The sequence below is a fragment of the Colossoma macropomum genome, unplaced genomic scaffold (assembly GCF_904425465.1).
Source record: "Colossoma macropomum unplaced genomic scaffold, Colossoma_macropomum, whole genome shotgun sequence".
In the NCBI taxonomy this organism is placed as follows: Eukaryota; Metazoa; Chordata; class Actinopteri; order Characiformes; family Serrasalmidae; genus Colossoma; species Colossoma macropomum.
The window spans coordinates 28,683,904-28,701,042 of NW_023494784.1; the positions used below are offsets into that span (position 1 = coordinate 28,683,904).

At 40.3% G+C, this 17,139-nt stretch overlaps 1 protein-coding gene across 1 annotated transcript; it reads left to right on the forward strand.

Annotated features, from left to right (window-relative positions):
- Nucleotides 1–1,735: 1,735 nt before the first annotated feature.
- galnt3 (UDP-N-acetyl-alpha-D-galactosamine:polypeptide N-acetylgalactosaminyltransferase 3 (GalNAc-T3)) lies at nt 1,736–16,774 on the forward strand. Its single transcript, XM_036567446.1, has 11 exons — nt 1,736–2,283; nt 2,897–3,499; nt 6,281–6,453; nt 8,971–9,120; nt 10,129–10,363; nt 10,557–10,674; nt 11,110–11,310; nt 12,946–13,077; nt 14,010–14,111; nt 14,704–14,856; nt 15,698–16,774. The coding sequence occupies exons 2-11, from the start codon at nt 3,000–3,002 to the stop codon at nt 15,809–15,811; spliced, it is 1,878 nt and encodes a 625-aa protein (XP_036423339.1). The 5' UTR covers nt 1,736–2,283; nt 2,897–2,999; the 3' UTR covers nt 15,812–16,774.
- The last annotated feature ends 365 nt before the right edge of the window (nt 16,775–17,139 follow it).

The window sequence follows — 17,139 nt, forward strand, 5'->3', positions numbered from 1 at the left end:
ACTAATACTCTTTTTGAATTAATTGTTTTTGTGATGTCATGAAAACCAGACACATTTCTCTGCAGCAGTTTATTCATATTGAACTTAGGAGTGTTTCAGCCTGAATTGCTTTTAAATGAGGCACAATACAGGGCAGACAATCAGAACAGAATACATTTACATATATCAGTCTTAAAGGCACAATAACAAAAATAGCCTGTTTAATTCTAATGGGTAAAGAGAAGTTGGACAATATCATGTAAAAATGAATTATGAGTATTTGTTGGTACGTAAAACCACATGAATGTATATTACATGTATAAAAAAAAATCTCAGGCAGAAAAAGAGAAAATATGAGAACAATGTAGGACATGGACCTTTTAATTGTGTGTGATGCTTTTAGAGGCCACTGACCTCCTGTTTTCATTCCCAAAGCATCCACTCTTTTTCATGCTTCTCAACCATTAGCTCTTCTTATGTGAAAGAAAATCCCTTTGGTTTGTTTGAGTGCCCTCTGTGTGGGGGATATTCCACTGTTTATATGCCATGTATATGATTCTTTATGTAACCTTTTTGAAAACCGTTCTATCTAGCACTAAAAGGAGTTCTGCTGCTGTTACAGTGTCAAGTATGTAACAAAAGAAGAACTCTTTTTTGGTGCTATATAGAACCATTTTCAAAAAGGTCCTATTAAGAACCATATACAACACATTCTCCAACAATCTGAAGAACCATTTCTCCATGCAAAGAACCATTTAAGCATGCATGCTGAGTGTTCATGGTTCTAAATAAAGAACCATGAACATTTGAGTGTTCATGGTTCTAAATAAACCACTGCCTTTACTAAAGAGCCCTTGAGGAACCATCTTTTTTAAGAGTGCACTGGTACTTTTTTAATTGAGCATTGGCTGCACCTCCCCAGCTCTGCCTGTTCAGTGAGGTGCCAGTAAGAGCGGAGGGGGAAAGTCACGGTAGATTTGGGGCTAGTACCCCTTTTTGGCGGAAGATGTTCGCCTGTAGCTGATGACTCAAAGCCACCCCGCTGCTTTTCCTCTCTCAGATGGCCATCGTGTCCGCTTTCTTTTCTTTACCCCCGCAAGCACCGAGCTCTTCATGAATTCCAAGGGCAGGGTGACACGGCAAACGCGAGCATGGTGGATTAATACAAACTTGTAGGTGTACCACGGTAAGTTTATTTTCATTTTAATATACTTTAGGGGGTTAAGTGTCTGGTTTACTTTCTCCTTTTAGTCTCCCTTTTCCTTCCCCACTTTGTTGTCGTTGAGAATGTCAGTCATCGCGGTTGCTAAGCGATTCGGACCTCCGCGAGAGCGGTAAAATGTTCCTCAAGAAGTTTCCTTCACATGTGTGATTAACTTACTGAACAAAGTGACTGCTGTTTTTGTCAGTAAAACATTGGATTTCGGTTTCTGTGACAGAGTGAGATGCTTTCGTCAGGCTCACGATTCAAAGTTTCCTCTGTGGATTCATTAAGATTTCTCACCGCTAGTTTGAGGGAGCGTGATTCGATGCGGTTCTTTCCCACCCATATTCAGACAAGCCCCGCCCTCTGAGCTAGGATTGGTCATTAGAATTCCGCGTTCTGCTCTGTTATTGGTTAGAATTGTACGTAGTAATCGGGACTGGTTATGAATGTGAACTACTAAGCCAATCCTGGCACAGGAGGAACGGCTTGTCGGAACACGGGCGGAAAAAAAACTTGCCCAGCAGTGGCGTTCAGTGAGTGAGCGGCAGAAGTAAAGCCGGCTTAATTGAACTTCACTCCGTTTGCTCACTCTCCCGCTGTAACACAGTCCCCGTGTTCACTGAGACTATGGACACCCTCCGAGAGCCACGCTGAGGAATTTAGGATTCATTTATTCGACTTTTTAAAAAAATGGACGAAAGGATGTCGCTTTGTTTGATCATTTCTTCCTAAGTTTTTATATCAAGGCTATACTGTTAATCACGAAACGATGCTATGGTCGTTTCATTACAACAACCTGTGTTATAGACTGAAGTTACAATTTTGGCGTGAATGGGTGACGATGGGTGGCGTCTAATGCGCATGCGTGGGAGGAGTTGCGTTCCACCCACTACCTGAAAGTAGCGCACCTGGATCCAACGAGACGGAAGTAGTGTGTCGAGATTACTGAAACCCTCTCACTGCGGGATTATCGTGGGGATTTGATCAGGTTCGGGGTCAGCTGGATTTCTGCCTCGGGACCATACTTCAGACCACTCGATGAAAAGTGGATTATTATTGTTTTAACTGGCGCACTATTCGTTTTGGCAGCAATGCGGGTAAGACTGTGGTTGGTATGATAATGCCTGAGTCTCTCATTCTCATGCTGACTGTTCTGTGTAATACTGACAAGCTGGACATCTCAGCTGCTATTCTGCACCAGGCTGAAGGTATCTGGCTTTGTTCAAGCCCCAAGCATGACAGAATAAGTCTATAACAGGGGTTCATTTACCATATGTGTTCCCAAGTGCAGAGAACAGTGATCTCCAGAATCTCAGATATTATGAATAGACTTTTCCACTGGTTACAGTGACATGTTGTAATTTTGGGAAGCGAGTAACCTTCATGACGAATTCCTAGAGGATGTATAAAAAGGCGTAACGTGCTCATGAAAACATTTTTCTCTCCTGGAGAATAATTTCCCAGCCACTCTGAAAAAAAGGTCTTAAATATTAATGAAAACGTTTATTTTGGATAACCTAGATGTTAGAATTGGAGTAAAATGAGTGAAAGGTTTTTCCTCCCTCAAGCGTGTACTCAGAAGTTGTTTAAATTGGGTTTTCTTTTAAGATTACAGTGTTCTAGGACTGTAATTGAATAAAACCAGATACTCTTAAGGTTGTGATTACACTGAATTTGTCACCATCCTCCTTCTTTCTTTCTTTGTTGCAGGTTTAGCAGTCATGGATGTTACTCAGAGGGTGTGTGTCAGGTGAAGTTTTATCTGCAGCACTCTAAACACACACACGCCTCTTTTCACTCCTACCACAGAAGAATGACTGTGTTTCGCAGGCTGCTGCGCAGGCGTTTGCATCCATGGAAGCTTGCCATTGTGGCACTGGTGTTTGTGACGTTTGTGTTCCTGATGCAGAGAGAGGTGGTCAGTCAGGGCCCTCAGGAGGAGGAGCCGTGGCTGAAGGGGATCGTGGGGAAACGGGACGCCGTGCTGGGCATGGTAATGGGGGCGGTGAATAACTTCAGGGACGCCATGCCAAAGATGCAGATTAGAGCCCCGGTCAGGCAGCAGGATAGCAGGGGCAGCCAGACGTGTCTGCCCGGTTACTACACGGCTGCTGAACTGAAGCCTGTGCTGGAGAGACCCCCGCAAAACCCCAGCGCCCCAGGGGCCTCTGGGAAACCCTTTCACACAGAGAACCTGAGCCCAGAGGAGCAGAAGGAGAAGGAGCAAGGCGAGGAGAAACACTGCTTTAACCTGTATGCAAGTGACCGCATCTCACTCAGCAGAGACCTTGGTCCTGATACCAGACCTCCAGAGTACGTAGCCCGCTGTCATTGTGCTTTAAAGCAAAACCTCTGTGGAAAACCAAATTTACACAATTTTCTCTCACCCTTCAAATGAACACTACACAGTTAAAAACATCATATAATTAAAAAAATAATAATTTTTTGCGATTTTTATTTTTCTACATGATTTGAGCACAGCAGCTGTCCTGTACATAGTGTGGAAATTTAATGGTGAATAGACCAACAGAATTCCCCCAGTTGCTTGGAACTTGGAATAAAATGTCTTTACATTAACTTACATTCAAAGTAAATAACATTTTTGCTCCTATAAAGTTACCATTTTGCCAGTTCTTGTTTTGGACAGCAATGATATGTAGACATAAGTGTGCCTTAGAATGTCAAAGAACACATAAGCAAATTTGAGATAACTGAACAGGGGTGGGCAGTATGACGATATTTTATCATTATTGTGATATATTTTGTTATGGTGATAAATGATGCATTTTCTGAGTGTATCGTTGTCTATTGTCAGTATATTATAACTAGGCCTGCTTATCTGGATTTAGTGCAGTACAGTACGTGAATCATAGAATAAACATCATTGTAGGCCACTCAGTTTTTCGGAGCTTTAAATGTTGCACTACTAGTGCATTATGTCTGTGTATCAAAAACATAATCATACATATTGAGTATATGAAATTTTTTTGCCATATCACCCGCCCTTAGGTTAAGGCAATTGTGCAATGATTTAAGTATGCAGTTGGCACAGTGTTGATTGGTGAGGTATAAGCTTCCATTACTTGTTAGGTATCTTAGCTATGTGGCTTAAGCAGCACAAAACTAAGGAAGTAAACTTCAGACACCAGACATATCTTCACTGACCAACAATATTTGTGGTAAAAGGATAATTGTGTAAATTTACTTCAAGCAATTATTGGACCTTCAGTATGACAGCATTTCAGTTGCTTTATGACTTTGGTTTTAATCACTTTTAAGCACACTATCATGAGTGAACTTTAATCCCTTAAAGTCAACCTGAAATCAGAATGAGTCTTTTTTTACCTTGTTAATTCGTGTTCCTGGTTATATTAATCACGATTCATCGTGAGTCATTTAAATGCCCCTATGGGGAAAACTGAATTTCTGTTGCTTTTTTGAAATCAAAGAGTTTGAAGTTTCAAACCTGCACCATTCGCTCCTTAGTCCATCTAGTCCATATATGGAAAGCATACACAGACATACAAAAACAGGCTGTTTTGAATAAAATGTTTTTTTATGTCATGAAAAACCAACTCATTTACATATATACATCTATTCAGGCTCCTGCAGTTTAGCCCCACCCATTCATGCTGAAGTTCTAAGGAGTGTTTCAGTTCTGAGTGCATTTTAAATGAGATGCAATACTGGACAGCTAATCAGAACAGTGCTCAAAGGCAGAGTAACAAAAACAGCTGGTTTAATTCTAATGTATAACGTTTGAAAAATGGTCATGTAAAAATGAATTATGACCATTTTCTAGTACATAAAACTGTAAGTAATATTATAAACAAAAGTGATATTATATTATAATAAAATGACTTCTAAATTTGGTTACATCACCATGTACCAGTGGGCAGGAAAAATAATATGTAATAATATAAAAGAAAAAAAATAACCTGTAATAACCTTCCCTTCCCACCTCCTCCACCTATCACTGATTATGATTTCCGATTCATGGTGACATTAAAGGAGAAGAGTGAGCACTTTTTAATCCCCTCATGAGCAACACTAAAGCTACAATAGTAAGTGGGGGTTGACAGTTTCTTACAGAGTGAGAAAACCTCACCTATTTAATTTATAATGTAACATTCAGTTAAGTCAAAGTATTTAACTGAAACATTCCTTCATGAGCTCTGCTCCTGCTAAAAATAACCAGTGGGGGCCCAAAGCGTCTTACTAAATAAAAGATACCTCCCTTTATTTGGCTTATAAAGTAACGTTTGGCAAAATCAAGGTATTTTCCTGGTTGTAATAAAAGACTAGACCTACACAGGGTTATAAAGAGTGGTCTGCATTTGTGCTGCCATCAGGAAAAAGCACTGCATTTAATGATTAATAATGTGTAGGCTACTGGAAATACATGCAGTCCAGTTGGCTCTTATAATAAATGTGTAATTCAATCTAGTACTATGTTAGAACATGTCATTGTTGGTTGACTTGTAAGTGTAGCACCATCTAGCGATGTCCTAGTGTAATCTGTAGTGGTCTCTATAAGCACTGGCTAGCAGGTCTCATTCTTATCATGTCAAAGCCAACAGAAAAAATAATAGATATAAAAAACACCTTTAAAAAAAATTAGCGATAACCTACATATTTCCATTTCCAGCAGACGGAGAGGCTGAAACCCAAACATGCTTTGTAGATTTGGCTGCTGCCGTTATATAAGACGGCTCTGAAAAACCACAGACTGGCTTTTTCCTGAGACATTGTTTCAGCATGTCTGCCCAGTTAATGCGGCTGATTGAAGCGAGAAAGAGGAGAGGAGGAAGAGGTTCTGTTTTGTTTGGCTAATTAAACAAGTCTGTTCTTGTCCCTATTATTTTGACTGGGCACTTTACAGAACACCAAACCCAATTTTATTGTTCTTTTCTGTTGTAAAGAGCCCTGGTCATCCACTGCACCACAGACCTTTCATGGATGCATTCACCTTATGGTCGTACGCCCTGCTTTTATGGCCATGGAAGAATGGCATAGATGTCTCTTGCGCCGTCTATTCTCACCATCATTTCATTTTCTCCCCCTCTTTCTCTTTCCTCTCTCTCTCCACTTTAGATGCATAGAGCAGACATTCCGGCGCTGCCCACCCTTGCCAACCACGAGTGTTATTATCGTGTTCCACAACGAGGCATGGAGCACATTACTGCGGACGGTCTACAGCGTGCTTCATACCTCTCCTGCCCTGCTCCTCAAGGAGGTCATCCTAGTGGATGACGCCAGCACAGACGGTAACTAGCCTCTAGTGCCCAGCCCTGCAGGACCACACTGGTTTTTCACCAGGATCTACTTTCAGTCAGGTGGTTCCTCTGTGCAGCCCTCTTGCTGGGATTCAGAGACCCCTGGCTCATGAAGGCCTATAGAGCAAGAAGCAGAACCGCTCATGAAAACTTTCCTTCAGGGGCTTTTGTAGTGGCCATGGGGGTGTTCAGCGGGAGGCAGATGCCGTGAGCTTGTATAACTGGCCCTAGGCTGAAAGGAAGAGAAAGAAAATTAGCCTATGGGGAATACAGCATGCTTTGCACTCTGCTTTCTTCTCTCAATCACCTGGAAGGAACAGCCCCACTATTGGGATTCAGTCATAAAAGTGAACACCTAGAGAGCGCTCAGGCAGGGACTGGCAGATTGCCATAGGGAATGTGAATCAGTAAGGTGTTCTCTCTCTCTCTCTCTCTCTCTCTCTCTCTCTCTCTCTCTCTCTCTCTCTCTCTCTCTCTCTCTCTCTCTCACACACTCACACATACACACACACACACACACACACACACACACACACTCACTCACTCACTTTTTTCTCCCTCTTACTTGCACACTCACTCTTGTCTGTATGATAAACTGTTAAAGGTGTCAAAAGGATTATTTGGAGTGATACCATAGAACAGGGGTCATGACCTACCTACCTTCAGTGGGTAGACAGTGGGTCCCCACTGTACACTTTTTAGCTTTTAACATGTGCAGTTTAGCTGAGGAAGTGGTTGTTAATTGACCAATTAGATCATATGTGTTCGAGGGGGAGAAATACCAAGAGTACACAGGGCAGGCGCTCCTGAACTAGGGCTGTCATAGACTGTTCTCTGTTGTTTTCTTTCTCTCTGTTTCTCTGTGTCTGTACTTCTCTCCCTCACTAACACAGTGTCAGCTTCCACTAAAGAAGGCCAGCTGTAGGTCTGCAAGCCAGTTTACTCAAAATCAGTGAAGAATGTTTCCATGTGTTCTACATGGACAAATCTTTACCCATTAAGGTTATGATGTTAATGCATACAGACACACAGTGTAATAAAATGGTTATTGCTCATTAAGCCTAGACTCATCCTGTTGTTTGGGGAGTCATGCTATAGTGCAGTCCATAAGAAACAACGGTGACTTGCAGAAGAGAGAATCAGAGAGAAGAGAGAATTGTGGCCTTAAGCTTTCCCCTTTACCTTAAGTGAGCTGTGTAAAATCTCTTTGGGGTGATGTTTAAAATGGAAAGTGAGGAAAATCCATAATTGTAAATTGAATATTAATCCCTGAGTTTAAGTTTCAGCATTCCCGTTTTGACAGTTGTGAAATTTAAATTTAAATTTAAGTTTATCCCTTAAGCGTTTAACCTGGGATAAATTTTCAAGATGTTTTATGCAGTTGGCCACTGAACTGTGATTTTCATTGTTTTTCACTTTTGTGCGAAACTACTCAGCATCTGATTAGGTCTGTGGATCAAAGACATTACTGAAAGAATTTGCAACTTGTTACTAAACATGATCATTTTATTTAAGGTTGTAGTCATTTGTCCAGTTACTTATGGTTCCTGACACAAGGGGACGATATATGTGAGTAATAATAACAATAACTTTATTTAAAAAGCCCTTCTCAACAGTGACAGCTCCAAGTGCTTTACAGACAGGTGATCAAATTTAACTATGTTAGAAGAGTAATAAATAAAAGTTATGAGTATTAGATCATATGAAGCAGTGACACAGATTAAATTAAAAGGATAAATACCAAAAAGAGGTTGCAATTTAATTAAAAGCTAAATTGAAAAAAACTTTTTCTGATGTTTCTTAAAAGGTGAATTGAGTTCCACAGTTTAGAAGCATAACTGAATGAGGTTATCTCTTCATGTTTTCTGTATTTTTTATGGAAGGTATTTGCAGAAGGCCAGTATCTGCAGATCCAAGATCACGAGTTGGAACATTAACAGACAGATATTCTGTGAGGTATGCAGGTGCTTTAAGGCCATTTAGAGCTTTAAAGACTAGTAACAGAACTTCTGAATTTATCTGAAAAGATACAGGTTGCCAGTGCAGTTCTTTTAAAACTGGGGGTGATATAAGCTCTTTTTTGTTTGCATTAGGATCTGTGGTGCTGCATTTTGTACCAGTTGTAGAGGATGTACTGTTTCCTTCGGAAGCCCAGTAAAAAGAGCATTACAGTAATGAACAAGTTTCTCTGTGTCACTCTGGGATAGAAAAGAACGAATTTTAGCAATATTTCTTAAATGATGAAAATGTAGTTTAGTAACTGTGTTTAATCTCATAGTCATTGTTTCAAACTCAGTATGTATTACAGAGCCACAACAACCGCAATCGCTACTGTCTTATAGTGGCTTATAATGGGGTGGGAATAAATGTATAGCTTATATACTCTGAAATATATCCCATACCTAAAGAATGAAACAGGGTATGTTCTGTTTTAGTGATACAGGTGGTCCTTGATGGAGTCACAGCTGTAGTATTATGCCAACATACCGTGTGCTTCCTCTTTTACAGAGCGACTAAAGGGAGAGTTGGATGAGTACCTGAAGCAGCTACACATTGTACGTGTGGTACGGCAGCTCGAAAGAAAAGGCCTCATTACTGCGCGTCTGCTAGGAGCCTCCGTGGCTACCGGCGACACCCTCACCTTCTTGGACGCTCACTGTGAGTGCATATCTCTGATGTGATTAAAAATGCTGAGTCATCATGAGTCCAGGGCAATCAGGGTCACCCTGCCATTTACACCCTCATACAGTCTCACACTGTAGTTTGCAGCGCATTCAGCCACACACTACTGCAGGGCCTGTTCTCACGTAAAACAAACAGCCATCTCGTCTGTGGTCGGTCATGACGCCTCTCACCGGGAAAGAATGCTGATCTGTGTCATGCTGGTTTAGTTTAGGCTGGTAAATATTGCTCCTGGTATGCAGTGTGGTTTCACCCACTGTTTGTGCTGTTTAAGGAATAATTGACGAACACACCAGCGCCTAACAAGCATGAAATGCTAGGGCCCGATTAGGAGAGCTGTGACACTGTTAAGATGTCTTTGGGACATGGAATTGGTCAGAACATATAATGCTTTCCAAGACATAAATAGTGCTGTCTCTGTGGTTTATATTTGTAATCAGGTCATCTACTGATTATTTGCTAATCAATCAAGTAATCAAATCCAGTCCAAACAATACAAATAGAGATTTAGCACTACAGTAACAAAGCCTGCGTAGTCTTTCAAAGATTCCAAAACACTTTATTGGAGAAAGTTAATCTAGTTTGTCTTCTTTCTAAAAATAATGTCGAGGCTTCTTAAGAAAATATAAAACTTTCAGTGTTTTATGTGTCCAGCCTGAGTTGTCTTTTCACAATTGAAGGGTGGACTTTTATCTTTTAATAATTCTTTACATTTTTTGAAAACTGGTGAAAATGCATATAGATTGGTATCACCATCAGGCTGTTTCTTACTCTAAGAGACCAGTGGAGGATTTTTAAATATTCTTAATTGTCATGCAGAGTGGTAACTAATCAGGCCAGTTCATCGAGTAAATTTTACAGTAAATTTTAATTCATTGAGTCATTGAGTTCGGTCAAGTAATTGTGGCAGCCCTGCAGTCCTACTTCTTTTTTAGTAGTTGTGTATTACCTTTTTTTCCTTATGAACGTGCTCTGTTTGTATAGGTGAGTGCTTCCATGGTTGGCTGGAGCCTCTGCTGGCTCGGATAGCAGAGAACTACACAGCAGTGGTGAGCCCAGACATCACCACTATTGACCTGAACACATTTGAGTTCATGAAGCCTTCTCCATACGGGCAGAACCACAACCGGGGCAACTTCGACTGGGGCTTGTCCTTTGGGTGGGAGAGTCTGCCCGAACATGAAAAACAGAGACGCAAAGATGAAACCTACCCCATCAAGTAAGATCCCATAAACAAACACAATATCTCACACAATATCTGAGCCAGTTATTTCAGGCTCTGTCTCTGTGTTTATAGGTTAGAAATTGTACACAAGCTGCTTTGACAAAGTATTGTAAACAAGTGCTTATGCTTATCTGTAATTATAAAAAGAAATCACCCCTTCAATTTAGTTGTTTTCTATGCTGTACAGAACACCAGCATTTGCAGGGGGACTGTTCTCCATTTCTAAAGATTACTTCTACCACATTGGGAGTTATGATGAAGAGATGGAGATCTGGGGAGGAGAGAACATTGAAATGTCCTTCAGGGTAAGAGAGAGGGCAATATGTACCTTCAGCTTCTCCACCGCAAAGCAGAAGTTACTCTTGTTTAGGTAGTGGTGTTTAACATGTTTTTATCAATGACCTTACTAAGGCCTGGCATATGGCTAAATATCTGGAACAGTTATGCTGGTGGGAGTTAGAAATCTGGGACTTGTGTCTGCATGCAGTAGGTGTGATATGTTATGGCTCCAAGGGCAACATAGTGGGTAAATACACTGCAAATTTTTATGATGCCACCGGAAGTCTTGCAGATTGAAAGTTGAAATGTTGGGGTATTGCCTGGCCTTATTTTTCTGAATACTAAAAGGTTTCTCGGAATATCTCAGTATGGTTTTTACCTAGTTATTCAAAAAATGTAAGTATTCTTGATTGCATATAAAATATTCTAGACATATTTCCTCCTTTCTTCCCTACCTGCAGGTGTGGCAGTGTGGGGGGCAGCTGGAGATCATCCCCTGCTCCATCGTGGGTCATGTGTTCCGCACCAAAAGCCCTCACACCTTCCCCAAGGGCACACAGGTGATCGCTCGTAACCAGGTGCGGTTGGCCGAAGTCTGGATGGACGACTATAAGGAGATCTTCTACCGTAGAAACCAGCAGGCCGCGCAGATGGCTAAAGAGGTAATGCTGTGTTTCCAAACATTTCGTTCTCATCGCGTCTGTCATTAGTTCTGCACTGGTGTCTACAAACGCTTTGCTTTGGTCAAGGTCAGACCAAAAAAAAAAGAAAAAAGGAAGTTGACGCCTACAACTACAAATACAATGTATTTGTGACTGAAGCATACTGCGTTTGTCCCTTGCTAGTGGTGATCCATGTCAGCAGCAGTGAATAGATAGTTGTTTTGTTTTTTTGTCACATGAACTGCCCTGCTGATAGCAAGCTAGACGATAGAAAGCTGCTGTTGTTAATGTCACATTGTGACATTAAGACTTGTTTATATAGCTATGATTTTTATTTGAATAGCTACTACCAGACTCAAACTCCTCATAAAACTGTTTTTTGTAGTCTTGCTCTGGACTTTTCTGTGTTATGAAAGTGTGGATTTAGGATGAGTTTTCCAAACAAATGATTTTCAGTGAAGCATCGCAAATTCAAATTTAAAAACCCGGATGGTTCATGTGTCTAAAAAATGGCCCGTAAAGCCCATGTTGGATAGTGTTGAATAACTGAGAACAAAATAGAAAAATAAATGCTAAGACTTTCATACATATTATTCTTTGGTCTTGTAATACTATAGTGTTTACTTTATGCCTGGTTTTGAATTTAAATAGTATGAAACACTGTCTGAATGAAGATCTTCCAAAGGAACATAATCTTTAGTCCAAGGTCTGTTAAGCTTGATCTGTAACCACTCTAGCCTAGAATGTTTGTCTGTCTGACCTGTGCTGAGGTTGAGTAAGTTATAAAGTACATTAGGTCACACTCCATGCTTAACAGGATGTGTTGGTGGTTGCTGAGCATGGCCTCTTTGTAACAGCGCTTGCTTGAAACAACGAGAGTGTACGACATTCCCTCAGCAGTGCTTTCATCTGACTGTCATTAATATGTCCCTCAGGCCATAGAGAGGGAGAAAGAGAAGGAGAGGTGGTTGTGAGTTTTAAGCCCTTTAATTTTTCCCCTCTCTAAATTGTCGCTATTTGGTCTATAATTACCCTGAGAGCTTTTTTCAGCATGTGGAATGAAAGATGATACTACAGTATGTATACACAAAATTTTATTTTATTTTAGTGTGTTTATTTGTCTGTCCTTTACTTAACCAGGAAAGTCCCCGAGATTTTAATCTTTTTTGAGGTAGTGATGGCCAAGATATGCATAATATGCAACTCTATACTATATGTACTCTGTATATTTACTATAATTGTTGAGAAATCATCTTCTGTCTTCTGTTCTGACATTTAAAAAATTTGTGGCTGGGTATTTGCTGTGGAAATATGCTTGGTCATTTAGCAATGTTGAGCTGGTTTTAAAGGCACCATGCCAGATTCTTAACCTAAAGCCAAGCCAAGACTTGCTGCTCTTTCATGGCCCTAACCACGGAAATCCCTCACCCGAATTACAATATGTAGCCAAGACCCGCCACAAGTCCATAACCTGAGAGGAAAGACTGCTTAAAAGCGGTTCCACATACGGCCTGTGGGCAGCCTGAATAGATGATCTCCTCCTGGTTCAAAGGCTGCTTCAGAAATGAGCCCCCACTCCCCCCACCTAACCCCCTCACCCTCCTGGTTAATGGCAGTCTGGGGCTGTTTTCACAGAGATCATTCGGAGACGTCTCCAAGCGCTTAGACCTCCGGGAGAGGCTACAATGTAAGAGCTTCTCCTGGTATTTGAAGAACGTGTATCCCGAGGTCTTCATGCCTGATCTTAACCCGCTGCAGTTTGGCGCAGTAAGTGTGTGTGTGTGTGTGTGTGTGTGTGTGTGTGTGTGTGTGTGTGTGTATATGTACAGTGTGAGAGATTCTTCTTTCACTCTCTCAACCTGTCTCATTTTCACTTTGCTCATTCTTTCTTTTTCTTTTTTGTCTCATTCTGCTCTCTCTCCCTCTCTCCCTTTCTCTCCTCTCTTTTCATTGTTTCTTCTTCTCTATCTCCTTTTTAATCTTTCGTTCTCTCCGCCTCTTTTCATTTTCTCTCTCTCCCCCTCTACTTTCATTCTCTCTCTCTCCTCTACTATCTCTACTTATCTGTCTTTTCATTCTCATTCTCTCCTGTTTTTCATTTTTCTTCTCATGCTCTCTTTAGAATTATTTTTTTCTTTCTCCCTCTCCCTCTTTTCATTTTATCTGTTCTCTCTCTCTTTCTCTTTCATTTTCTCTCCCCCTCCACTCCCCTGTCTTTTTATTTTTTTCTCTCCCTCCTGTCTTTTCATTCTTTCTCTTATGCTCTTGCTCTCTTGCTTTTGTCTCTCTTGCTCTCTGCCTCACTTATTTTCTTTTTTATTTCTCCTTTTCCCTTTCTTTCTCTTCTCCTTCATTCTTTTCTTTCTCTCTTTCATTCTTTTTTACTTCCCCCTTTCTTCTTTTCTCTCCTCTTTTTTCATTTCTTTTCCTACTCTTTCTTTGTCTTCCTCCCCCCTTCCACCCCTCCAGACCACAGAATGTTGTGTCTGGCCACTGTGGTTTCCCGCTATGCCTCCCTCCCTGCAGAGGGTCTTGGAGAAAGCTTGACTTCATGTTTAAACAGCTTGGGCCTTACTGCTCTGACTCCTCTCTCTTTCTGCCTCTCTCTGTTTCTCTCTGTCTGATTCTCATTTCTCTCATCATTTCTCTTATCTTTTAGTTTCTGACTATGAACACAGTCTTGCTCTCTCCCTGTCTAGATAAAGAACGTAGGGAAGGACTCGTGTCTGGATGCTGGAGAAAACAATGAGGGAGGCAAAGCCCTCATCATGTACCCCTGCCACGGCATGGGAGGCAACCAGGTACTAACTGTCTGTGAACAGTGATTGACATTATGAAGTCAATCAGTAAAAGTCTGTTTACCAAACTGTTATTGTATTGTATTATTTATTTTGCAGCATTAATTAATCACTTCATTTGTTAATCTTAATTGGTATTAATCTTATAGAATATAAGGCCTTTAAAACATATTATTTAGTAACTACTAGTAATTATGTAACTACTATGAAACTAATATATCATTTCTATAATTATGAGAGTTAGGAATTGAAATGTAGGCCGACATACAGGCTCTTAGGGTTTAGGCAGTTAAGAAACAGTTATCCACATTCCTGTGCGTGCGGTGTAGGTGTATTTATTTAGGATGTATAGAAAAATATCATGTACAATTTAAGGTTTAAGAATTTATTATGAGTTATACAAGCTGTATGTGGGCAAGTGAACATGTATTTTAGCAATCTATGCACCTAATAGCTATATTCAGTAATTAGAAAGAGTGTATGGATACTTTGGGACATTAAGTGTAGTTTATATGCAATATAAGGTTTAAACAGCCTTGTCTAATTACCTTTGTATTCAATGTCTATTATTTTGCTCTTTCAAAATCCCTCACAGTATTTTGAATATTCAACGCACCATGAAATCAGACACAACATTCAGAAGGAGCTTTGTCTACACGGGAAAGAAGGGCCAGTGAAACTAGAGGAATGTCAGTACAAAGGCCACAACACCTTCACTGGAGCTGAGCAGAAATGGGAGCTGCGGGAGGTAGTGAACTTTTTAGAGCTGCTGTATCTTACACTGTTTACTACTGACTCCTCTCCTATACTACTGCTTTCACATTCTCAAAACTAGAGTCTCCCTCACTGATAGATTTATCAGGGAGTCTGTCATGTCATCACTGCCAATTACATACCTTAAATACCTTTTACAGGTATTTAACTGAAAGAAACTCAAAGACGAGATATTTACTTTATCAATTTTTGATTTTTGTACATATATGTTAATTCCAAATTTGATGCTTGCGATTTCAAAAAATTTGAGACAGGGGCAGCCAAAAACCAATATTGAATGCCTGTGACTTTTGATCCCCAGACGGCAGTGCATTAAAAAACGACATTCTTGTGTAATGAATAGAACCAAATGGCATCCGGAATTCTTTGGAAAACCCTTGTTAGTAAACAGTTCTTTTGCTCTCTGCTTCAGAAAAATGGAAGCTATGTGTGCTGTAGTCTAACGATTCAACCTTTCAAATTGCTTTTGGAAATAATAGACATCGTCCTCTACAGGCAAAACAAGAAAAGGACCATTCCACTTGCTACCAAAGCAAAGCTCAAAAGCCAGCGTCTGTTGGCATGGGTAACTTGCACATCTGTGAAGGCAGCCTTCTAGACGCTGTCTTTTTCAGGGACATCCGTGCTATCGTAAAACGCAATGTCTCGTGTGAAAATGTCTTTCAGTATCGTGATCTATTTTTGCCGTATCGCTCACCCCTGGTTAGATGTCTTTTCTTGTGTGTCTATAAGATGTTTTCCTAATGTTGGCTTTCATACTGGGTTCCAGCATACCGCTGCTAATTGCCTCTCTCTGTTTTTTTTTGGCTTTGTAGGACCAGCTGTTTTATAACATGGCGTGGAGGCTGTGTCTTAGCGCTCGATTTGAAAACCCTGCTCTGGTCACCTGCAACTCAGCAGACAGATACCAACTGTGGGTGTTTACCTGAGAGGACATGCAGTCACTCACCCATACTGCACACTCCACACTATAGTCACTGAACGCCAGAATGAGAGTTTTAATTTATTTTTTTATGTGAAGTTACTGCTGCTGGAAGTAGTATGCATACAGTACACATATGTACAAACAGAACACACAGACACTTACAAATGCAACAAAGAGCCTTCAGGAAGGATGCTGAACATTTACAATGAAGCACAAAGTGAAGATTTCTGAACTTTCAGTCTGATTCTCAACTTTTTGCTTTTTCTCCTTCACCTTGTTACTGGAAGGGCTGTTACTATTGCTTCAGAACAAAACTCTATCAGAGACTAACAGAGGCCTTCAAACCCCTTTCAAGTTATCATGTGAGGTACCATGCACAATTAAATGCACCAAAGACTTTGTAAGAGTATTTATAAGTCCAGATTTCACCAAGTGCAATTTCCCTCTGCACTAGAAATAACCCCGTATATGAGCATTGTTTATATTTCAGAGAGAATGTCTAACATATTGTCTAACACCTTCTCCAGCATTTTCACACTCATAGCCAAACAAATGATTTGCAATCAAATGTTTTTAACACAGAGACATCTGCCTTTTTTTAATGAACAAAGTGCTGTAAACTCTGTAAACTCTCTCCAAGTCCAACATAGACGTATGCCCTCAAGTTCATAGATTTCTGTATTTTGTTGCATAGTTTGATCATTTGGGTGTTTTTTTATATGAAGAGACTTAAGTATTTTGTCTGAAATGCAGTTATTCAGTCCATGTCTAGGATGGGCTTTTTTGTCTGGCAATACAGAACAATGTAGTTGTCTTTTTCAGCAGAAGAGGGCACTGTGTGCAAAGCTTTGTGTCTGAATTTCAGTACAAGCAGGGCTGTCAGTGGTGCAACACAACAGATCAAAAACTGCAGTGTCATTTCAAGCCCTCATGTTTGTCTGTAAGAAAATAAAAACCTAACTTGTGTTTGTAATTTTTTTGCTCTTACATCATAGCCGGGTTGATAACCTCAGATTAAAGGGATAGTCTAATTTCAAACAGTGCCACTGTGGGCAAAGATGTGGGTGCTTTATATCATTACTCAAAAGCATGGAAACAAAAGCTCTCATGGGCTTAATTATGAAAAAAAGCACCCTCAAGAAAGGACCCTCTGTTAAGCTAAACAAAACGGCTTTAAAAATATGGGTTTTATTTCCTAAATTGAATTTATTTTTACCCTTTATGAAAAAAATTAATAGAAGTACTACAGGAATTCTTATAAAGATTTTTTAGTTACTTTGGACAACTACTATACTACTGATTACTACATAAGTGTGGTGCATAATGTGTTGC

Excerpts from the sequence above, each read along its gene's own strand:
- galnt3 (XM_036567446.1), top strand. The coding sequence starts at position 3,000 with ATGACTGTGTTTCGCAGGCTGCTGCGCAGGCGTTTGCATCCATGGAAG. Across the intron at positions 10,364-10,556 it reads GATGAAACCTACCCCATCAA|AACACCAGCATTTGCAGGGG; the intron begins GTAAGATCCCAT and ends TATGCTGTACAG. Across the intron at positions 11,311-12,945 it reads CCGCGCAGATGGCTAAAGAG|AGATCATTCGGAGACGTCTC; the intron begins GTAATGCTGTGT and ends CTGTTTTCACAG.